General features: G+C 39.4%; 1 protein-coding gene across 2 annotated transcripts in view; it reads left to right on the top strand.

Moving 5' to 3' along the window:
- Positions 1-10,048: 10,048 nt before the first annotated feature.
- The window catches only part of trak1a (trafficking protein, kinesin binding 1a), a 41,329-nt gene continuing 26,638 nt past the window's right edge, over positions 10,049-24,739 (top strand). Inside the window, exons 1-2 of one of the 2 annotated variants that reach the window (XM_020634366.3) lie at positions 10,049-10,255; positions 22,731-22,925. Coding sequence is in view for 1 of the 2 variants with exons in the window: in XM_020634353.3 (XP_020490009.2) it covers positions 19,268-19,271; positions 22,731-22,925 (199 nt within the window). In the remaining variant the exon portion in view is untranslated. Of the gene's footprint in view, positions 10,256-19,056; positions 19,272-22,730; positions 22,926-24,739 lie in introns of those variants that run through there. The other variant, XM_020634353.3, reaches the window with a different exon arrangement.

Here is a 24,739-nt window from a genome sequence, read left to right as displayed (position 1 = left end):
ATCATTCCAACTGGAAGAGGGAAGTCGGAATTTCATGAGAATAAAGAAAATCAACTTGGGTCTACTCACTAAAATCATTTGAGTGAAATACGATTTAGCTATTTTTTAAAATATATATTTTGTTATGTACGCGCAATTCATGTTTTTTGGTTTTTATTCCAAAACTTTTACGAGTCTCTGCCTTTACCTAACTTTCTCCAAATGGTATGTTCCGGCCGGCGTTGCTAGGACACAAGACTATACAACAGAAGGCACACTGATGAGCACATGTAAACGGTCGTTATCAAGATTATTAGTAATCACAAAAATGTAATTTCCATTTAAAAAAAAAAATTAAATCCCTTTTTTTTTATCCAGTTTAAAAAGCTCTTAAATTGATGCTTGATTGTTCAAAAAATTAAAAGCCGTCTCATACTAGCCACACACACACACACACACACACACACACACACACACACACACACACACACACACCCACACACACACACACACACACACACACACACACAATGACGTCATTTATTTGTGGTTATTAGTTGTTACAACTACTTTAAAGTGTTACATTTCGATAATTGTTTTGGGTTGTCACACATGAAAGCCCCTGTAAGACCCTTTTAGAAGGGTTACAAAATATTTCATAATGTTGTTATTTTGAAAGTTATTTTTTTTCATCATGAACAATCCATTTATCATACGTATCTAATCAAAAATTTATTTTTGTTGAATTATAGAAGGAAAACTTCTCCAAATAATGTGGTTACATCTTAAGAAAAACAACATGCATGGAGAAATGGGGCAAGAGTGAGCAGTTAATGGAGAAAGAATAGACTACGGAGGACAGTCTAAAATGTCGCAAAACATTAAACTTCAAATGATAAAATCTTTATATTTTACAGTCTATGGATGAAATTAACTTTCTAAACTGTATGCAAATCCGACAAAAAATGCAAAGAGTACCATTTCCGTGAGAGCGTTATGTTCTACAAAATAAAAGCAACTAAATGTAAATTAAATTTCAGAAAAAAATATATCATTTAGAAAAGTGGGCATTTTGGATAACATGGTTAAATGTCTTGTGATCCAACTATTTTGTGCAGCCTACTTTGTGTCATGGTTTTCGACTACAATTAGATTGCTCAATCAATAAACAATAGGAATGGATTTATGAAACATAATTTAGAAGATTAATTTCTGTACTCCTTTCATCTTAAAACAGCTGACCAGCAAAGCCCTTCCTTATACCTCCAGAGCCCTATATTGTAAGGCTCTGAATACCTCGAATGTCCCCTGTTCCGATCTGTGTGCTAGGACAGAAAACCTCACTTTTTCTTGTTTTTTTTAAGATAAAGTGAAATGGTGGACACTTTTATTTATACATTTTTTGATTGTCTGCTTATCTTATTTTCATGGTGACTTAGGCTACCAAACTGCATCTATAGTCTAGTCCAAATTCCAAAATAAGTTACCAATGATATTAACAAGTTAAGTAGCCTAACTGTGCACAAGATCTATTGGCACCTTGAGATTATAACACAGCAATAATAAATAAGAAATGTTCTTGAGTAGAATTTTATCTAAAGGCCAACAGTCTCAGCATAACACTGCCGTGTCATATTTCTATCTGTCTTCTATTTCTTCACTATTACTCTTTCCATGCACCACCAAGGAAAGTAGGACATTCAAACTACCCTTTAAAGCGCAACAAATAGTTGTCTTCTTGAACAAAAAATAAATAAACTTTTTTTAACGCAGTATTATAATTTATTTTGAAGTCACGCGTACCGGATGTAGGTTCATGTTTTTGTAGTTTGACCAAAGAGTTTGATTCAGCTCCACAGCATTGTTTCCATCAAGCGATTCGCTCACTCTTGCAAAGGAAGCCAAAAACAGCTGAAGGTTTTTTTTTAATTTTTTATCAGGAACTGTTTCGCCTCAGCTCAGAATCACGTTTTCTGTAGTCTTCCATTCACTTGACTTGTTTTTTCGCCAAATCTTTACTTGATATTCCGATACCGGTGTTGTGGGACAATCTGCTCCCCCATCAGATTGTGTTTCCTGTAGTGCTGCTCTCCGCATGTTTAGAGTGTAAGAGTTAGCTGGGGTTAAGATAAAGTTGAGGTTCAGTTTAACCATCTCTAAAGGCAACAAGTTGGCCTGTGAAACCTTTTCGTGCAGGTTGAATGTAAGAGGCACAAACTTTTAAAGCAGCACCGGAGCATTTGATCTCGACTACATTGTCGCACTGGATTCACTGTTTTATAGCGTGTAGCAAGTCGCCACAAAGAAACACGGAATTATTTCGCCTTAATGGAAGTTGGAGTTTTCTACTTAAACGGTAAGTGTTTGAGTTTGATGTTGTAAATATATGATATGAGTTTTGATGACTGAAGCAGGTGCATCTTGCTTTATTACGTTTATTGAAACTCACATTAAATGTTTTCTACACTAATCTTTAGGGAAACTCATATTTGTCTTGTTGTGTATCTCTGAGAAGACTATAGTCTGATGTTTGTCTATTTTCTTGCCACACTTTGCCTGACTCAGAAGTGACAAATGTGCAGTCTGGAGAGTTTGTGGGCACGTTTTAATAAGATTGATTTCAGGTTTAGGTAGACCTAATCCTCTCACATTAAATCTGCCTCCTCTCATTAAAAGGGTCTAAAGTCCCCACAGATAAGCAGCCTGACTGATCACCACAGTCACCTCTAACTGTGTCATTAATGCCCAGTTACATGTGTATTATTTCTCCTCTGGTCAGTCTACATGGATATAGATTGATCATTTTAATATGTTGGAAAACCAATGTATAAGTCAGAGTAAAAAGTAATTCAATTGAAGAACTTTGCTTTCCAATTCAAGTTGACTTCAATGTCATGTCACAACAGTTTGAAAACAGCAGCCTAAAAAACTGTGATAGAATTGTATTGTGAACCCAATAAGTTTAATTTCATTTCAAACCTTTATTTATTCTCTGTAAAGACACTGAGGTTTCCCTCATTTCCAATGCCGTCGAGATTACAAGCACAGTAAAACAAGCAAAATCATCATGCATGCGTCCCTTGTACATCGCTTGGTGTAGGCTATTGCACATCTCTGCAAGGCTATTTTGTTAAACTGCAAAGTTCAGGAAAATAGTTCAATCCATTAGCATACCGCAAGTTCCCTTCTTTAAAAAGATCATGTATGATTTCACTTTTCAAACCAATCTCAAATAAGGAAATTGAGATAATTAGCCTCATTTATCTTGTCTGAGAAGTGGATTTGTAGTTGAAGAGGCTACAACATCATATCATAACTTCAGGTTGAAAGCTGTAGCCTGGGGTCAGTGATTTTGATTTGACTTTTTCTAATCTGCTGAGGAAGACTAGATTTCTCAGGCTGCCCTGAGAGGCTAAAAAAGGTTCCACTTGGTTCTGCCAACTAACAGCACATGATCAGCGACGGCTCTGTGTACCGTCTCACTGCGAGCACACACACTTCTGAGAATGATCACACAGAAGCTGGACCTCAACAGAGAGCTCACATATCAGATAAAGTGAATGACAGATGGGATGTGGGGGGTGTTTGTACTTATCTAACCCCTCTGACCAACACACACAAACACACACACACACTCGTGCTTATATCACCAGGCCTACCTTGTAGCAGGTAAATCAGTTATTATAGGTGGAAATGTGTGATGTCAGAACTTTAATATGCCAAATCAAGTCTTATTCTTAAGGTATGAACAATGTGTCATTTAATGGCTTTATCTAAAGAACAAAAGAGACTCAATTGGCAACAGTGAGTACGGCAAGTTCTAGTATTTCAGCAGACAGACTTTGTAAAATGATAGGAGCAGTTATTGGTAGTTATGTCTTTGAACGACAAGAATCGTTGAGTAACTTCATAGATTTACGGTTTGCTGAGTTTCACTGAGAGTTATACTGATTTAATGATTCACTCCACTCACCATACTTACCACAATGCTGGGTTCACGATACGATTTCACCACAATTTGTTTCATGGTTTTCCATTTTTCAAAGGCATGACTGCAGTTTGCACACCAGAAATGCCATTCTGATATATAGCACCTCCAGTTTGTCCGGAAATAACTTAGAAACAGTCGTCAAAATTGTCACTGCTGATGCATTTTTTATTATAGTAGCGGAAGAAATGTTTTCAATAAAATCTTGAATATTTGTTTTAGCCTTTAGTGTCTTTCCAAAACCGCAGTTAACATTCCTTTAAATGTATTTGTGTTGAAAAATTGGTGAAATCATAACTGGTGGGGCATGACATAGCATACCATGTGGTATAAATAAATGCATGCATATGGTACTGTTAATTAGCCTACATTAGATATCTTATTGCAATGAATCAAAAGGTTTTAGATGTGCACACAAGATGGGCTATTTTAGGTGACAGAATTATATTTCACTATTAAAGTCAAGTGATGCAGCTGTCTGAGTGACATAATGTGTGACCCTAACCCTTCAGGGTGAGAAGTATGATGAGCTTTAATGTCATTATTTTACAATCAATGCCAGATAGCTTGAGCTCACATGTAGCAGTCAGTTCACTTAAAGCACTACAGTTGTTCCTGTTTTTTTTTTTACTGGATATCAGATACTCAAGCTCCTCTTTCTGGCACCTCCTGTTTTGAAATGGATCAGGATGAAGTCAAATCCCCCAAACTTTGCCTCAGGTCTCACACTGTACCGGTTTGCCCTTACCAGGCTGCACATTGTTATAAAAGCAACAGAGCTGAAGGCTGAGAGATTTAGCAAGACTTTTTCTGTTGTGCCAACCTTGAGGATTAGCCAACAGCCTCATGCCTTGTACGGCTTTTTAAAGCATAGTTTAAGCTCTCTACTTTGTTTTTGGTTGTTTTGTCTTTAAGAACAATAACGGTGTACATAACTATTTTCTTAGTTGTAATCTGCTGCCTTTCATAACATTACTGCTACTTTACCTATACATTCCTCTATATCTCCCTCTGTCATTGTATCTTTCCCTTCCTCCATGATCCTTTTGTCTGTCAGCTAACAACAGTTTAAGCTAGCTGCACTGTCACACCCATCACCTCTCTTTGCTCTTGAAGAACAAAGTACATCGTGCGTTTCAGTCAGGACAGAACTCTTCTGCCATGAGCTGTTCAACTCTGACACAACGTAAAGAAAGTTAGAGGATTTCAGAAATGATGTCTCAACTTCCTTTGACTGATCATGTGACTTATTGGTATTTCAAATCCTGCTTCCTTCTCCTCATCTCAACTTTACTTCCTCTCCGCAAGACTCTTGAAGTGACATACATTTGTCCGAGTTCAGAGTGAGAGGCTTTGACATGAATGAGGAGGGAGGTGGTAGCCAATTTTCTCCTCAAAGTCTGTTCTTTGTCTACTTCCTTTTCACTTGAGCAATTTGTCGAGACACACCAGTATACAGTAGATGTCTCATAAGATGATGCAAAGTTTATTCTTAAACTTCCCTTTGTTTACATTTTGTCTCTTCCCATGGTGCCTTGCTTCAATAGGTCCACAAACATAGATCAGTCCATTAGTTGATGCTTAAGTGATGTGGCATATTGTCAGCCCCACAACAACTTAATAAAAAAAAGACCCAGATTTTGAATAAATGAAACTATCATATGTGCAGGCATGAGAGAGGACATCTTATTTGAAAATGAAAACGTCGATGGCGTGCCATAGGCGCCAAATACCTATTCATATTTAACTTTTTAAAGGACCCCTTTCCCTTCTTACATGGTGATCTTACAAAAGGGAAAAAAACAGTTCTGAACAATGTACAGATAACTGCTGCTGTAAAATCAGACCAAAGGACACAAACAGATTTACAACCTCTGTCAACCTTTGCTACCAACTAAACATGCAGGGCTTAAAGTACAGGGTCTATTAGGCTAATATATTTTCTGCCCATATGATCAGCATTTAATACCAATGAGCTAGTAAGTGATCGATCTACCTCACTCTGTACCCCTTACTGTACTTTACACTGCAGCTGCTTGCTGGATAAAAATGTATAAAAATGCAGGAAAATAAAAGTTTTGAGTTCAAAACATATAAATATACAAGCAATAACCTCCAGTGTTGAAAAAGGAATCTAATGTTACGTACAAAAAAACTGCAGTCCCTCAAGTGTCCGCTTGAGGCTGGCTGCAAAAGCCTCGCAAGTCTCAGTTATACCCATTTTAAAATTCCAACTTTGACTGCAGAAATAAACATATTTATTGTTTCAAGATGGACAGAAAGTTAGTTTGAGGTATTCCGATATGGCAAACGACATCGTGGGGCTTCAAAACTCTGCTGGAGAAAACAGTGGTTGACGTCACTTAGATTATACATCCATGTTTTATACAGTCTGACTGTGGTATAAAGTCTCAGGCTCATTGATTGAAATTGATGATTAACAGGATGGTGTGTAGACCACCTGCCCTGATCTGAAAAATGTAGTTTGAAGTTTGAATTTCACATAGAATAGGTTCAGAAGAGGAATAAAAACTTAGACTTAATCCTCTTAGATGATTTAATCAAACAGTGCCTCAACCTTTGTGCTTTTATTTAATGGTTAATGAAGCCGTTTCTGCAGGCTCATGTTGACTCTACCTTTTTAATTACATTTTTAATTGGCTATTTTAAAGCAGTGGTGGTCCCCTCCTTGGTGACATTATTGAGAGCACTTTGGACATATTTTACAGCCAGCATATCTTAGTATCTAATAACTAAGCAGTTACATGTTACCATGGATTGGCAGCCATCTATCACTAAAGCGCTGACCTGTATCCAGACAGAAGTGAGTTTTCTATATAACGTATGTCCTGAAGTTGGGTTGAGATTCCTCAGTGTGTGAAGTGTCTCAAAGAACGTTTAGAGGAAACTGTGAACTGTACAGCGTTTCCTTTGTTCAAGCTCCAGTTGAGTCAGTCTAAGTACACCCTCCTTCTCATCAGATGACCAGTGAACGCTTCTATCAGTATGACTGCCACCGCTCCATTAGCCAGGACACAGAGACACACTCAATAAAGTGCATGAAACGAGAAATACTCCCGAGTCAAATGGCCCTTTAATTATGAACTGTTGAAAGTAAGGAAATCCCCTCTAGCAAGGTCAAAACTCTCAAATCAGCTGCTAGAAGGAGGCACATGAGTAAGTGAAGTTTTGACTGGCTGGAACAGCAGAACTGGAACAGCAGAAAAGGCTGATGTTTGAGAACCCTAAATTCCTTGATTTGTATTTTTATTATGCCTCTTCAAAAGAGGGTTGGCAGGTATTATAATCCAAAGGTGTGAAAACAGTCAAGAACACTAAAAGAGTGTGCTGAGCTTGTACTGACAGAGTTTTGAGAGTGGTTGCTGAAAGATGGTGCAACTCTCCCTTTGTGACTGAGAATGAATCTCTGTGGGCTGTGTTGTAATGTCCAGCTTGTTACAGCTTAAAGCAGGGGAGTTGGGAGTGACTTATTAACAGAATGCATTGAGAAATCATCTGTGGGAGGGTAGACATTCTTACATATTGTCTCTTAACTGGTGTTTTGGGGGACTCAATAAAAACAATTGGGTCCAACAGAAGAGGGAACACATTTCCTGGTTCAGAGACTACTTCCACCAGAAAGAGGAAGTCCTTAAAGAGGCTGATGTGTACCTTCGCTAAGCTTAAGACAATTCATTTGATTCATTAGATGTTTTCAACTCACAATTTTGTCTAAATATATAAAAAAAATGATATCCTTAGCTGACTGCAGTTTTTGTTGTTTTGATGGCACTGTGCATTATTTAAATGTTTCTAGATCATGATTCCTGTCTCTTTTTTTTTACTTGTCTTTAAAGACGTCATGAAATGATAAATATATTTTCCATTTTAAATATTCCTTTTTTTCTGACAAATATATTTCAAACAGGATTATCTGAGTGTTTTTACATAACGGTAGAACACTTCCTGTTAAATGTTTCAAATGTCTGATGGTTCATCCTGCGCTCAGTGTCGTTTACTTTTTTGACCAATGAAAAAGCTTTGTTGAAGCTGAGGATCTAATCAGCTTCATCCCAACATCTTGTCCCGCCTTCTGTCTTGTGGTTGGTTCTATCCCATTACATTTGGAAACACTTTATGACACAGCAGTTGGATACTGTCACAGGTCCGCTTCATGGGGACTTTTAAGAGTATTTTGTGTATCAGCAGGAAGAGGATGTAGTTAAACTCATCAGTAAATCTGCAACGTTCTAAAACGACTGTCAACTGCTGCTATATTGTGTTCTTGATCACTCTTTTGAAATGCTCCACATCCTTTCAAACTCAGCCCAGCCCTGTTATTGTGAGCCCTGCTGAAGTACAGTACAGGGTGGGACTGTTGTGGCCTAAACATGTTAGATCATTTTACTGTTGATCCGTGTACTTTTTAACTTTAATTTGGCAACACAGTACCGCATGGTCAGCATTACTGCAGTTATAACTGCATCATTCATTCAGGGCACTGACTGTGAAGTGCTTCAAAGGATCCAGGTTCTGACCAACGTCAGCCTGTCATGTGTCTGCAGGGACAGTATAGCTTGTTGTCATTAGCAACAGTGTTTGGGCATTACAAATTCCAAAATAATGGAAACTGAATGACCTCAATTCTACTTCCCACAAGCCACTGGGTAATGACTAAATGTGTCTAAAAAGGTGGCTGGCGAGGAAAAGAAAGATGAATGAAGGTAAATACAAGAGAAATAAAGAATTAAGAAAGTAGATGAACAGAATGTGAAGTGCAACCATGATGACAGTGTGTGGGATTAGGTGTTAACTCACTCTCTGTGACCCCTAAATAAATATATTCAATTTTACAGCCATGTTAAAGAGTCACTTTTTATAGTAAAATAAACCATTCATTAAATAATACATCTGAAAATGAATCAATAATGGAATAATCTTAAATTACAGTGCTATTTGAAAGAAACATCCAATTACATAGACAGGAGTTTACAAAGACATATTGCAGACAAACATACAACTCCTCAGTGAAATCATATTGAACATATTGAATAGTTAAGTCATGTAAAGTTGATGCTTAAACATTCTGTATCTAAACCAGCCAGCCGTCATACATGAGTGTGTCTACAAATATTACTCTTCACTTGGGCTTGAGTGACATCGGCACCTGAGAGTAACCTTATGAATTAAATCATGTGTTTGATGATCAGTAAGACATATTGGAACGTGTTTGTGGGAAAACATTGGGCTGGGAACCGAAGGTTGCTGGTTAAAGTCCAGTCACAACTAAAGTCTCTCAACTGGAAGGTCGGGGGGTACGATACCAAGCTCCTTCAGCCACATGTCTGATGTGTCCTTTTTCAAGACACTTAACCCCAAGTTGCTCCTGCTCATTCGTCAGCGGTAGATTTTTTTTACTCCTGATGGTCACTTTACATGTCAAACGTCTGCCATCAGTGTGTAAATAGGTTTGTATGGGTAGGTGTGACTTGCAGTGCTTTGATAGTCAGAAGAATAAAAATATGTCGCTATACAAGCTGCACTCCATTTACCATTTACCAAAGTATACAAATTGGTGTGGTTGCTGGGGAGGTGCCACTTCCCAAGTACTGCAGAAGTGCCCTTGAGCAAGGCAAATATAATCCACAACAGCTCAGGAGTGCTCCCTGTGAAGCGGTCTGCTCACTCTGAATGCTCATCCACAGGTCCTGTTTAGGCATGTGTGTATTTTGGGCTTATGTGTGTTTGAAGCATGTCTCTCAAAAACAGAGTGTGAACCAGAATTTTCCCCTCATGGATTATTAAAGTATATAAATGATAAAAATAAAATGAATCTTATGCTATAAATATGTGCTCTTTTTTAACTTTCTAACTTGTTTCTTGTTTCTCTTTCAGGTGTGCTGTAAATTACGTCTGTACATCAAAGTGAGCGCGTCGGGTCCGTCACTTCTACCTGCCCTGTGCTCCACACATCCTCACCAGTCCAATAAAGCAACCCAAGACAAATGTTGATCTTGTTTTGAGAGTCCCAAGTCCTGTCCATGGCTGGTCATATTTTAAAACGATAAACACTCAGCGCCAAGCTGGACCCGACGACTTTGCCTCCCCAGGCCTGCTCCTCTGCCCTGACCCCTAAACTGTCTCCAGAACTCTCAGCTCTGCTCCACAACCCAGGGCTCCTATTGGCCAGCGGAGAGGAGGAAGAGGAGGAGTATGTCAGTGAAGCGAGTCTGCCCGCTGCACTGCAGGAGTTCACAAACAACTACAGAGATGCAGAGACCATCACTGGTAATGTGTCACTCAAACATTACAAACATTACAAACATTAGTAGACATAAAATGTTTAATACATGTCATATACTATTTAACAAACAAACAATACAGTAAAGCCTACCACTGGAATCTTACTGCATTACTGCATCGCTCACAAATGTTCCTCAATAGCAGGAAGGGTTCCCTGTTGGGCGGGGGAGGGGGTCTCAGGATAAAAACCATGACATAAAAAACGAGGAGCCAAGATGGAGGACAAGCAACAGAGACTGACGTTATAATGACAAACGAAGTGAAGCAGCTTCATTAGTTCTGCCGTTCTCATGACATAAATATCATCATCATCCCCTCCAGATTGCTCCTTTTGAATTTTCCTAAATATTTCCCTCTGCTTCTCACAGTTCACCTTCACTTCTTGTGGATATATTTACGACAGGGCTGGCAGGAAAAACTCCAGATAAAGTTAGGATGAAAAACGAGGCTGTTTTTGTTCAAACATGCAGCTCATCCTGAAAATATGGGGACTTTTTCAGGATTTTCTTTTCCTGTATGTATTCAGTTTGAGTTGATAAGGAGTGAGAAAAAGAGATTAAGTTTACATGCCGTTAAACCAATCATTCAGAATCAGCTGTTTAAACAGCTCTTGAATGACTTTGCGTACAGTGGAAGTTGCTGTCTGAGAGTGTGATGGTTACAGCAAGGCCTGTGGAGCTGTGAGAAAGTGTCTCCACTCTGTGACCCGCTCTAATGTCACATCCTGTCAGCAGAGCAGCTCCAGGGGACCTCATGCTCTGTGTGTGAGCCTGCATGTGAAAAGAGCTCCCAGTGGACTGTCTCTGTCAGCTCTTTCACTCATCCCCCCTCCCCTCCTTTATTCCTCTCACCACTCATCCCTCTCTCCATGGAGCAGAGGGACACTTATGTGTTTTCCCCGCTGGTTTTGCTTCTTCTTCTTCCAATCTGAATGAGCCGTCTGGACCAAGTGTCTGGCAGACGCTTTTAACGACTGAAGTGATAGGTCATGAATTATTAATGGCTATTGATTCATTTTTTTTTAATCAGGCAGCAGTCGAGAAACAAAAAACTTATGATGGATTACTCTTTTAGAATGATAATACTAGATATGAATTCAGAGTTCTGGACAGAGCAGCACATAACCATTACTCTACATGATGAGTTCAGTACTCCATCTTCTCATAAAACTCCAAAGACAACTGTTAAGGAGCTGAGGAACAGTAAGGAGAGAGCCCAGGGGACGGGACAGGGAGCTGAATACTGCCTGGCAAAAAGCCATCTCAGCAAGGCCGCTTCAGGGGAGCCAAGAACTCGCACAGCACCAGACTATAGAGCCATGGCATCACTGATTGAGACAATAGCACTTTCTTACACACACACACACAAACAGGAAAAAGACCCTTCCTGTTCTGTACTGTATCACACACCCTCCAACCGTTAAACATGAACTCAGTCCCCTTTATTTAGGGGCGGCTGTGGCTCAGCTAGTGGAGTCGGTTGACTTTCAACCCAAAGGTTGGGGGTTGGATCATCCTGCAGCCAGACCCCCTCCCCCCCATTACATATATGTATGCAGTTCCCAGAGCAGTTTAAAGGCTTTATATGTGATTTCTTTGATCCAGCAGATGTCGCCCTTGAGCACCAGCATGAAACCAAAAAAACTTGCGGTGCATTGTTGTGTTAGCATGCTAATGCTAGCGATCTTTACTATGGTTGTATCTTCACACTGCATGTAAATTTACCTGAAATGAGCGTGATCTAGAAACACAGTTAAGCAGTGAGTACAGTATGTTATTCTTCTTTTCTCTAGTCCCTCAATTAAACAACTTTTATACACGAGGGGAGGAGTCAGCCGGCCGTCCTGACGATGTAAACAAACTGAAGATAGGACTCTGAAAACTCTGAAAACATCACAGACAGTGGGACTCGGGTGTTACACCCATTGTAGACAGTCATGACTCACAGAGTTATTTTCAGAGGATATTCTTGATTTCTATTACCGTATTTTCCGCACTATAAGGCGCACCGGATTATAAGGCGCATAGAATAGAACGTGTTTACAACTGAACAAGGCTGGGAGACATTGTGAATATATAAATATAAATACGTATAAAACGTAATGTATAAAACTGCAAAAACAAAAGTACATAAGACGATTTCCCCAAATAATAAATTATTTCTTTGATGTTTCTCTTAACTCTCAAAACGTAGTTTTATACGTAGTGCATTCACAATAACTCAACGTTGTTCAAACGTTAATGTGCATATTCACAATATCTCCCAGCCTTGTTCAGTTGTAAACACGTAAAAGAAACACAGTCTGATACCGCTAATTCAAACGTTAGTGCAGGGGTGCCCAAACAGTCGATCGCGATCGACAGGTAGATCGCTGACTGATTCTCAGTCGATCGCGAGATGTTTTGTCAATATAAAATACAATTGTAAAATAGAAAAGTGATTTCAATTTCATCTCATTGCACTGTTTCCCACACACGATACCTGTGTTGGGAGCCCAAGTATACTTCCGACCTGTGTGTATTTAATTTTTCATTTATTCATGAAATTGCTGCGTGCATGAGAGAGAGAGCGAGAGAGCGAGCGGGGGAGCGAGAGAGAGAGAGAGCGCGCAAGAGAGAGTGCAGGCATGCGCAATGACGTGCAGGTAAAACCGGGGGGGTAAATGTTTTACCAAAAAGTCATATATAGAAACTATGCTACGAGTATTAAGCGCATTTGATGAAGCTGCAGCTACTTTTCTCTGCTCCTCTCTGCTGTCATGACTGTGAGCATCGTGGGGGACGAGACACACCAACAAACAGCGCACACACACACACACACACACACACACACACACAAACACACACACACGCACACGCACACGCACACGCACACACACACACACACACACACACACACTTGCACTGGAGCGCCAGCCACCACGCAAACCTTTTTACTTTTTACTTTTAGTGCTACAGCACACAGTTGATCCGTGATCCGTACGGACCGAGGTGGGAACACACGTGACCCGGTCAAACAGGCGGTTGGACTTTACTCCGTTCACTCTCACCGTGTCTGCAGCTAATTTAACAAAAGCAAAATCACCTCACAGCAGCCTGCTGTAGTCTGTAGTCTGCATTATTTTTTACAGAACTCTCATTTATTATTTTCTGTTTGTTGTGTGAGTATTAAATGCGTTTGTAGGCTGTTGGTAAAGGCTATGGCTCACTATGTGGACTGGTAGATCTCGGCAGACTGGTAACTTTAAAAGTAGATCTTGGTTCAAAAAAGGTTGGGCACCCCTGCGTTAGTGCATAACTCAACATTGTTCAGTTACGTATAACACGTAAAGCTCACTTTTTCAGTTCATTCCCCGTCCACGAATCCCTCGAATTCTTCTTCTTCAGTGTCCGAATTGAACAGTTGGGCGAGTACGGCATCCAACATGCCCGGCTCCCTCTCGTCATTATCCGAGTCAGTGTCGCTGAGCGCCGTGTACAACCAGTATGGATCAACCAATTAACCAATTGATCCATATATAAGGCGCTCCGGATTATAAGGCGCACTGTCGTTTTTTGAGAAAATTAAAGGCTTTTAAGTGCGCCTTATAGTGCGGAAAATACGGTACATTTAAGTGTGAAAAATCACACAGAAAGCCCTTAATCTTTCACAGGATCCTCACTATACATTGGCCAAGAGCTGTTTAGTAATTGTTTTAATTCATCAGTGGCTTCCGATGTTATTCTGTGCTCTAATAGTTCTACACCATTAATAACAAGCAAGACGAGAATTCATACTGAACATATCACACAAGTCTGATTTTATTTTTAAAAACATTTTATGTTGACAAGAAACATTCCCTCCTTAGGCATAGGCTGTGTACATTTGACCTGATGGATGGGTGCTTTCACGTCAGTGTTGTGCACTCAGGTCAAACTAACACAAGCGGTCAGCTATTCCAAATGTAATGGTGCCAATTTAGTGGTTAAAAAAACTCCTTTTTTGGATGTATCTGCGCATCAGGAGACCCATGTTGCAAACAGGTAAAACATTTAAACAGCAGAAGGACAAAGAAACTGTGAGGTAAAGCTAAACGATCTTTAACATGGTTAACTGCACTACATATAAATAATTTGATATTAAACAATGTTAATGCTATTTGCATGTTTTTCTCACATCATGCAGGCCCGCTGTATAATGCAGTCTTTGTGGTAGTGCGACATTAGCCCTGCAAAGCTTGTTGATTCTAGTTTAGTCTCTTACACAGGAGAAAGTGTGCTGGAAATGTATGAGCTACAGTTTAGTAACAAATGGTATGCTGTTATTTGTCAGTGATATTAACTTCTAACATTTAGTATTTATTCATTAGATTTATCACAAATCACACCAGATAAGAATGCAAAATAAATTGCATTTCATTCACTGTGTAAGTTTGTTTTCTCATTCTTCGTTGCTTAAATAACATTTAGCCTAGATGTCAGATTTAAAAGTATTTATTTTTATTTATTATATTGTGATCTCTGAACACAAATTGTCTAACATTATGAAAACAATAAATTTCACTCTGGCATCATCAGTCAGACAAACTGGTAGAAACACAGATTTCAGTCATCAGTGTAACCTCTAATTTGCAAAAAACAAATGTTGAAATCACATGTTGAGTTAATAGTGACTGTAATCACATGGCTCTTACACTGAAGTCATTGGAGGGCAGAACAGTTAAGAGGGGACGGGTCAGTGCTGCCATCTACTGGTGAGAAGACTACGACAAAGTGTTAGAAGTCAAATGATACTTCATTAGAAGTTTTTGAAGTTCTAGTATCTATATTCCTTGTTTATGCTTGTTTCTCTGTCTGTTGGTCTGTTGAACATTTCATCAGAGAGAGAGAGAGAGAGAGAGAGAGTTTGTGTGGGAGTGTGTATGTGTGTGTATTTTCACTAAGTCTAGAGGATGAATGAACACAAAAAGCTGAATGGAGCAGCTCATTGTCGTGGTGCAGTTCCCCGGGCGTGCGTTGAACTCTCCATGGTTACAGGCCAGCAATGATGTAAAGAGTTGAGTTACTGTGAAATTATTGGATGCTCTGTGAGGAGAGAGATCAGGAACAAACAGACAGAGAACTTGAGAGAAGTTATGTAAGTTGACAAAAACATCGAAGAATCCTAATTGCTGAGTCCGCTTGCTCACTGTGGAGCAATGACATCATGCGAAAAACTTCCATTGTGCTGTAATGTTGTGAGCCGGGTTTGCTTCTTCTTTACTGTTTGCATGATCACACACAGAGAGGAGACAGAGTCAAGGGACATGAGATTGAAACTGTGTTGACAACAAGCAGCCGGGCTGTCTGCGTTGTCTACTTTATTGCAGGAGTGATTTAATTTGAACAGATTTTTAATGAACTCTTGGGCTGACAGATGTGTGCTACGGCTACTGTGCATGTTAGCTTAGTGTTGCCATGGATACAGTGTTTTATGAAAAGGCTGAATCACACAGGATAGACTAAAAGCAGGAGACTGTCTGGCTGCACACATAACATAACAGGCTGGACTACATTGTTAAGTCATTTCAGAAGGCTTTTTTTTACAACACTGAAAAAATAGATGCAAAGATCGGTTTGACCACATAATATTTACAGATTACTGCTTGATGTCTCTTTTTGTTGTTCTGTGTCAGGCTCCTCACATTGGCATGTGACGCTATGTGTTTACATATCTGATACAGACACATGTCCTGTCATGTCCGAGTCTCCTTTCTTGATTGTTTGTGGAGCTTAGTTCTTTCTCAAAAGACACAACAGGCTCTAAATCATTTAACCTGTCAAAACCTGTCCTGTTATATTTCAGCAAATGATTTTACAAGTTGCCTGTGATCTATCATTATGAAAATATGTTCTGTTACTTTTAATCCACTGATAAAGTTATTAGGATTTAGTCAATATCACTGCAGTAAAACTGACCCTTTATCTACAAGTTTATATTTTTAAACAATCCCACAAATTCATTATGTATTGCCTATATTGTTTTAAAATCCTACCAGATGTCCAGATACCAATCAGACATGCAGGCTTTAAGTTGTATCATCAAATGACTCTTGACTCTTGTTTGACCAAACCAGCACATGGTTGTTTAAGCATGAAGCCACATGAGCAGTACTTCAATAATAGCTGTTATCAAACCAATCAGTACCGTCATGTCTGCCAGTATGTGTCGTAATGGTTGGCATGGATATGCCAATAAACTCACAATTGTAGACTGGACCAGAGTCCATGCCACAGTAAGGAAGAACAAAGCTTTGTGGCAGGTTATGTAATGTATTTTTCAATCGTTGACAATATCCAACCATCTATGTAAGTGGCTTAATTGATTTGTTACGTAACAGAATTCCCAGCAAATTTTAGGCGGTCATTTTATATTTTTAATTATTCTTTGATTAATGTCAACTCCTTATATATCATGTTACACTTGAGTGAAGAATGACATACATAAACTAGACTCAGAGAATGACAGAGTCAAGCCTCACACACACTGCAGGCTGTCAGTGATATCTGACCACACTGACATACTCTCCTGTATGACCTGACTCTCTGTGACCAGCGGCAGTTTAAACCACAGCGCTGTCTATTTCTGGGCACAGTTGTTACTGCAGCCTCATAAGAACAGCATTGATGTATTGGATCATACGGCTCTAATGGGGCTCTAGCTGTGAATGTGGTTCTAAGTGATAATGGATTATAGTTTGTCTAGGTCAGGCTGTTGATTTATCACTTATTATTAAATGTACAGTGCGCAACTAGAAAGCAACACCTGCTGTTCCCAAAATAGATAAACAGTACTGAATGCATATGTCAAAAAGTTTTATTTTTTATGCATCAAATCTATTAAAATAAAATAAGTTCTTGAAGATGAAGTGGACAGATAATTCTCACCAGGTATCCAGTTAAATCTGAAAGATTTAAAAGACCTTTGCCAAATTTCGACAATATTGCTTATTTCCATCCCAGATTTCCATTTGGCTTTCTCATCTTTCCCTTTGGTCAGAGGAATAAGACCAAACCAAGACATTTTTACAGATGATCCCATATTCTTTTTTTTATTTTTTATTTTTATTAGGTGATGCAGAACAATACAAGACAAGTGAGGGGCATGACAAGAGCTAAAGTATGTGGGAGACAGGGGAGACACGACGATACAATGCACAGCATAGACAAAGACAAGACAAAACAGGCAAGCAGGGAGTAATAATAACGTTTGGCAATTTTGTATGTTGAGGGTGTTGAAGGGCCCTGCTTGTGTATGTGTGTGTGTGTGTCCCAGAATGGCATCCAATACAACCTTAAATGTTAAAAATATTCATTATTATGCCACAAACAACATTTATTTAAGGGCAAAAAAGTAGTCAATCAATAGTCGCTGCTAGCTAAAGATCAGAATTTCTCTATTTTGATTTAAACATTCTGAGGTGTCAATTTGTCAAAATGTAACTTAGTTTAAACACATGAAAACAAAATGAAGATCTTTCGTGTGACATTTTGAGTCTTTGGACATGAGGAGGGGCTGTGAACAAAGCTCCTGCTCACATTAGCTTAACTTGATTCTAGGTGCTCAACTTGGTTTTATGGTTAGGGTTTAGTGTTGTGTTCTGTGTTTTGTGCACTATGCCATCAAGCAGCGACCTCTAGTGTCAAAAAATGTATTCAATGCTGAAGTGCAAAATGCTACATTTCCCTTTATGTCTGGCTCCAAAAGATAAGCTACCACCATTAGATGTTAAAATGCCCATTTTTTAAAATCATATTTACAGCTTGGTTCTAAAAAAGCTCATTTCTTTGTTTTTTTTTATATATAGAAATCTCGTGTTTTATCAAGGTAAGGCTAAGAATTATTATTGTCCATTTTTTCATACAGCCTATTTGCCAAACCATATAACAATGTTGGGAATTATGTCACAACCATTTAATTTTAGTAGCAGCTTTTGAATAAATCACTTTGGTTTCAAAAGGTAAACGATATAGGCCAAGGTATCTGAATCAGTATCAGGAAGGAAAACATGAAATTGGAACATTTCAATATGAAGAGGTATGACAGTTTAATAGTTTGGTTTATCATGTTTGTGGAAACTAAAAGTGTGATATTACTTTTGTGTTGTTCCTCTTTGTCCGAGTGTGATTGCAAGACTGCTTCAGAGCCATTCTCCATTTAAGAGTTTGTATTAAAATTTAAGATTTTACTTTATTGATCCTGGCAAGGGGAAATTTCCGTTTTCAGTCATGCGACACACACATAGGCTGAAATATACGCACATGCACAAACAGGATCCTATGGACATGCACTAATGGAGAGATGTCAGAGTGACGGAGCCGCCCACATCAGGTGCTCCTGAGCTGATGGTGGGGCGGGGGGGGGGGGGGGGCGTCTGTGCCCTTGAGCACAGGCAGGGCTACTGCCGCCCCAACAACAGAGAGCAACAATATTCTTGAACAACCAGAAAGACAAACAGTAAGAAGAGAAGTAAGAAGCCTGCTGTGACCTGCAGTGTGTATACACTGAAGCAGGATAGGAGAAGAGGGAGAGAGAGAGTGTGTGTGTGTGTTTAGTGAGCCCAGCCTGTTAGAAGAAGAATCCAGCTGGCTGTCAGAGTGAGCAAGACAGAGGCCGGGTGGGAGGTGGTGTAAGTGTAGGGCGGTCCATGTGGCTATCGTCATTGGCATGTCAGGCATTACCAGCTAGTTTGGCTCGGGTCTCCTCTCCACTTCACTCCTCCCTCCCTCTATTTCTCTCTCTCTCTCTCTCTCTCTCTCTCTCTCTCTCTCTCTCTCTCTCTCTCTCTTTTGCAGTCAGTGCTGTCCTCTGAAACTTTTAGCACCCCTCTCCCTCTCATGTTCTTCCTGTCTCTCACCCTCCCAACAAGCTTTCTCTCTCTCTCCTCTCTGTTATTTTGTTCGACCTTGCTCACTCCTGGTCCAGTGGAAAATGTGATTTGGGGGCAGGAGAGCTGGTGGTCGTCGGGCGTCAGGCACCATGAGTGAGTACACTGTGCGCTGCATGGTTTTCTGCAAGCCTCAGCTGCTCTTTGGTCAAGTTTATGACGGGTCTGGCTAACATCTGGATAGCGTTTCTCTACTTTGCCTTTGTCCTCTGATCTGTTGAGCTGTCTTTCTGTGACTCAGTCAGCTGTTTTGTCCTTTTATGGACTTCTAGTTTAGGGAGCTTTTGGGATTTCCCCTAAAACGTTAGCCGTTTCTTTTTTCAGATCGTTCACTATTGAGCTTTCCAAAAGTCTGACAAAAATTAAAGATTAGCCTTAAGTTGTGTGTTGCTATGTTTATATTTTCAAAGTTGAAAAGTATACCATGAATGTGTCGTAAAAAAGGTCAGCATGGTCACAAGAAGCACTCCTTTACTGTACTTGTTTACAGGAGGCAGCCATTTTGAACATAACATTCAATGCACTTGCTTTTAAACGTAGCCTGTTGGTGTAAGCAACATGTGTTAAAGCTAATATTCCATAGTGGGATATCAGATCATGTGGAGCCAGCTCATGAGCTTCTATTCCCTTCTTCTCTTCTGTGACCTAGTTCAGCTTGTCAGTCCGGTGATACTGTTCTCTGTTGTATTGTAGGTGCAGTGTTTGCTCTTGTGGGGGTCAACAGGCAGGAGACCTGGCACATCTGATGGTCTCTATAGTTGATGTAACTGCTGTTTACTAAGTTGACAAATGTTCTACTTATTTTGGAACTCTTTTTATTGTACATTATGAAGAGTTTATTTCTATATTCTTCAGAATGACCTGAGCTTGATTTGTTCTTCCTACCTCCTGGACTCTGCATGCTCTTTACTGTACATGCTCATGTGAGGCCTATTCTTACATTTGAACTTGAACTTTCTTACTCTTATGGCTTCTATAGCTTCTACTAATGTTGGTATGACCCTTCAGGTTGTGTTCTCGGTGCCAGCAGTCTATATTTACATCTGAATGTTGAGCTTGAATTTGAACTTTCTTGGTCATAAGGCTAAAGACTTTATTGGTTTAACAAGATCATGCCTCTATGATACCTGTGGATCAGTATCAAGCAGAGAAGTTTAGCATCAGATGTAAAGTTGTCTTTCTGTTGCTCATTGATGGAGGCATGTAGAAGGGGTCATGTGATTCATTATGTTGTGTCAAATGGACATCCTGAAAGAACAGTAATAGAAAAGGCAATAACAGTGACAAAAGAAAAATGAGTTTACTTTTCAACTTTTAGCAACTCCTTCATTGACAGATTTTCTTGAGATCTGAGACAATTACAGTATATAAGCAATATTAGCTATATATAGCTAATTCAAAACTGGTTTAGTGGGGTGCCAGTAGCCTAGTGGTTAGTGTGCGCGCCCCATGTACAGAGGTTATAGTCCTCCAAGCGGGCAACCCGGGTTTGAATCTGACCTATGGCTCCTTTCCCACATGTGATTTTTCACTCCCCAACTTCCAACTCTAATGTCCTGTCTCTACAATAAAGGCATACAAAGCCCCCAAAATAAAACTAAAAAAACTGGTTAAGTACATTAATCTATTTACCAAAAAGACATATTTAAAAAAAAATGTATAGTACATTTGTTTTTACTAAATATACATAGACATGCAAAAACATTTACACTTTTATTTTTTATTTTTTACCGTCTCCATTGACCTTTTGTCAGCACACATGGCACAGAATGCTTTGTGCTATATTTATCCTCATTCACATCCCATCAGAACTTTATTTAGGAGCTGAAGTGCATTGCTCACATTTCAAATCAGTACCGACGAGGAATCTTGTGATTCTGAGGAGCAACATCCACAACATGATCGTGTTTAAACATATTATTGTGCTTCATTTTTGCCTGCGGTCAAACAGTTTTAAAACCAACCTTAAACAAAAGAAGAAAAAAAGATGACTCATAGATCCACAAAGGCACGAAAACAGTTTTCATGACTGCATTTATGTAGTTTCAGGGGTAATGTGTTAAAGGAAAATTATAAATGGAGCACAATAATGAAGGAAGAGCTAAAAGATAGCTTCAATGTTTTTGCAGCTGTCGTTCAGCTGTGCATCTGTATGTTTTTTAGTGTGAGGAAACAGCATGTTCAATAATATTCTAAGATGTTAGCTATACATCTTAAGTTTATATATTAAAAAAGATCTTCTATGACAAAGTCAAGAAATGCTGTCAGTTCTTGCTTCTGAGTTGAAGCCTGATTGGCTGTGCTTGCTGAATGATTTCTCAGCTGCTCTGTGTGTGTTAGTGTGTGTGTTTTCATTTCTCGCCACAGTCAGTCATTCAGTCTGGATTAGCAAACTGTGAGAGACAGCATTGTTGGAGACAGAGACGGACAGAAGGACAGCCACAGGAACAGACAGGCAAGAGAGGAGAGCGACAGAGACAGACATGGAGGGAGGCAGAGAAACAAAGGACCTTATTTTGGCTCTATGTTAATTCTCTTTACTCGTCTAGGCTAGTAGTGCCCATAGGAAAAAAAAAGCTTCTTGTGAAGACATTTTTTGTCCGGATAATGCCTAAAATCTCAAAAGTGTGACTAAAGAGGGAAAATATGCACTTGAGACCTTAATGGAAAGTCCTATTAAAGCACAATAAAAGAGTGAACAGGGAGGCATGTAGCAGACAGCAACAGTTCATAGATGCAGAGATGGCTGCTCTTAACTTTTATTAGTTGATGCAGAGAGTATGGCAAACAGTTTGGCTTTTTTTTAACATGAGTTTTTGTGTGCAATAATTGCAGTTCTTTTATTGATTTTTCTACACAATAGGGAAGAACTTAATAGTTAGTTTTCTTTGCAGTTGTGCTTATTATAGAGAAGTAATAGGATTGTTCAGATGTATTGCTTTGGGGTCTAGAGAAATTCTCTATAATAAGCAAATAAATGTATTTGTACATCATGTTGTAGACTTTAAGGTTTTAAGGTAGAAAGGCTTCATCTCAAACAGTCTCTACTTATGTTTTTGCTTTTCCAAAGGGCATCTGAGAAATATATACTGTAGGTTTTTTTTATTAACTGCCTACACCAATGTTAGTGAAGTTGATACAGTGTGTGTGGTGTGACATTTGTTTATGAAACTCAACTTATATGGGATTTTAATAAGGGCAAGGTATGGTCGGTTTTGAAACACTGTACAACCCCAATCCAAGTTAGCATTAAGTAAATACTTAATGCTTAAATAAGTACTTTGAAAGTGCTTCACAGTTTATGATAGAAGTGTTTGGTTAGTTCTGAGGTTTACCACTAGAGGGCATCCTATACCTGCAGTTTTACTAACTCGACTGATGAAATGTCTCTTTGGGATAGATGGTAAATGAGGAAAGGTCCTCTAATCATATTTGTTACCTTATTCCACTGCACAGAGATAATGCCTCTAAATCCTGACTGAATGAAAACGTTGCCATAGAAACAACACATGCTTAACCACACGTGTTACTCTCTCTCTCTCTCTGTCTGTGCAGATGTGTGTAACAGTACTGATTTGCCAGAGCTCGAGATTATCAGCCTATTGGAGGAGCAGCTGCCCGTCTACAAGCTGAGGGCGGACACCATCTTTGGCTACGATCAAGATGATTGGCTGCGCACACCACTGGTGGACCCCAACACCTCCTTCGACTTGACTACAGAACAGATAGAGGAGACCCTCAAATACTTCTGTAAGTTCAACACAAACTCTTCATTAAGATATTTCTATGAAAATTTAAAGAAGTTGTGCTATGTTCCATTTTTGAAGTAGAAATACTATTTCCAAATACTGAAGTTCATTGAGGGCACAGATTCTTTGAACAAATGTACAAAGCAGGATAATATCAGCAAATCTATGATTTATTTGGGCTCTAATTAAAATTCCTCTAAGGGGCATATCCTGATATATCCATAAAGTTTATTTTGAAGACAAACTGCAAAAAGCTATACTTGGGCTAATTTTAAAAAGATCACAGATCGCAGATTCTCTGCAACATATAACAGAGCATCACAGCTGAAGAAACTTTGGACTGCACTACAACTAGATCACATGGTTAAGGTAAATGTTCTTGAATAACGTAATTTGATGAGGAAAGCCGCCTTCTGGGATCATTTGCACAGTTATATCAGTGCAAAATCAGTTCACCATGCATGTAGAAAAGCTCTATTTTTATTTAAGCTTTAAAGCACACGGTATCATTAACAGTATCAGTAATCAATGGATTATTCTCTGTCAGAATCTGTATTTTTGGAGCACAGTTGGCCTAGCGGTTAGGTTGCGCCCCATGTATGGAGATATAGTCCGCCAAGCAGGCGGACTTGGTTCAGGTCTGACCTGCGGCTCCTTTTTTCGCGCATGTCTTTTCCCTCCCTCTCTCGCGCTCTCTCTCTCTCTCTCACACACTGTCTCTCTCTCTCTCTCTCTCTCTCTCTCTCTCTCTGTGTCTCTCTCTCTCTCTCTCTCTCTCTCTCTCTCTCTCTCCCTGATTTTTAAAATCTTAAAAGTCTTATACCATTCATGCTCAGCAGTCATTATCCCCTTTTAAAATATCATCCCTAATATACTAATATTTAAACACATGTTCATATATTGGCAAACACGAGGGACGCAAAGTGAGATGTTTCCGTTTTAACCTTTAAGAAAATGTAATTAGAATGTGACACAGAGGATTTAAGATTGAGAGGGTAGAGATTTACACTGACCTTGAGCAGAAGGAATGACAAAGAAAAGCACATAGTGACGTTGGCCGTCTGCCTGTCAGCCCCATGTGGGCGCGACAGCTGATCATGGTTACCACAACAAACACACCTGATGTGCTCTCCTGCTCTCACCCTGTGCTGGTTGATGTTTAGCTTTCTCTTGCACTCAGCCTCTCTGTTTCTGTTTTGTATGCATGTGTCTGCTCTCCTCTCGTCTTATCTAACTATGAGTTGCCCCGAGGTTGACACCTTGGGTAGCAGTAAAACACACACTCCCATTTGCACACAGTTACAAACACATACACAGGCTCACACAAAGCACATGGGACTCCAGGGGAACGTAGAGTGAGGTTTTTTTCACCATCAATAATTTAGTTTTAATTCATGTCTGCTTGAACAGTGACTCAGGGTAAAACCAGCCTTTAAAATAGATCAATCATCTTATAAATAGGCTTAACTGAGAACTGTAAATTCACCTTGATGCTCCATGTTGTCATTTTCACCTTTGACATTCATCACAGTCACTAAGACTAAGAGGCAGAATCAAGGTCATGTTATGTAACAAACAGTGTGAGACTGGTTTCTACTCTCAGATATAATCTCCATGTATTTTTTGAACCTCAGTTATTTCTTACAACAGAGCAAATCCATGTTGCCTCTAAGTATTGCCTGGAACAGATGGCGGGGTATCGACACCCTGAGGGGGGTTAGTGAACCAAGAGGACATATTGGTTTCATCCTTTTCACCATGGCTGTGTTTCACTCAGGAGGGATGAGATCTAGGGATATTTTTCTCTGACACAAA

This window comes from Labrus bergylta, chromosome 8 (genome assembly GCF_963930695.1).
Source record: "Labrus bergylta chromosome 8, fLabBer1.1, whole genome shotgun sequence".
NCBI lineage: Eukaryota > Metazoa > Chordata > Actinopteri > Labriformes > Labridae > Labrus > Labrus bergylta.
This window is presented reverse-complemented; position numbering and strand designations above follow the sequence as displayed.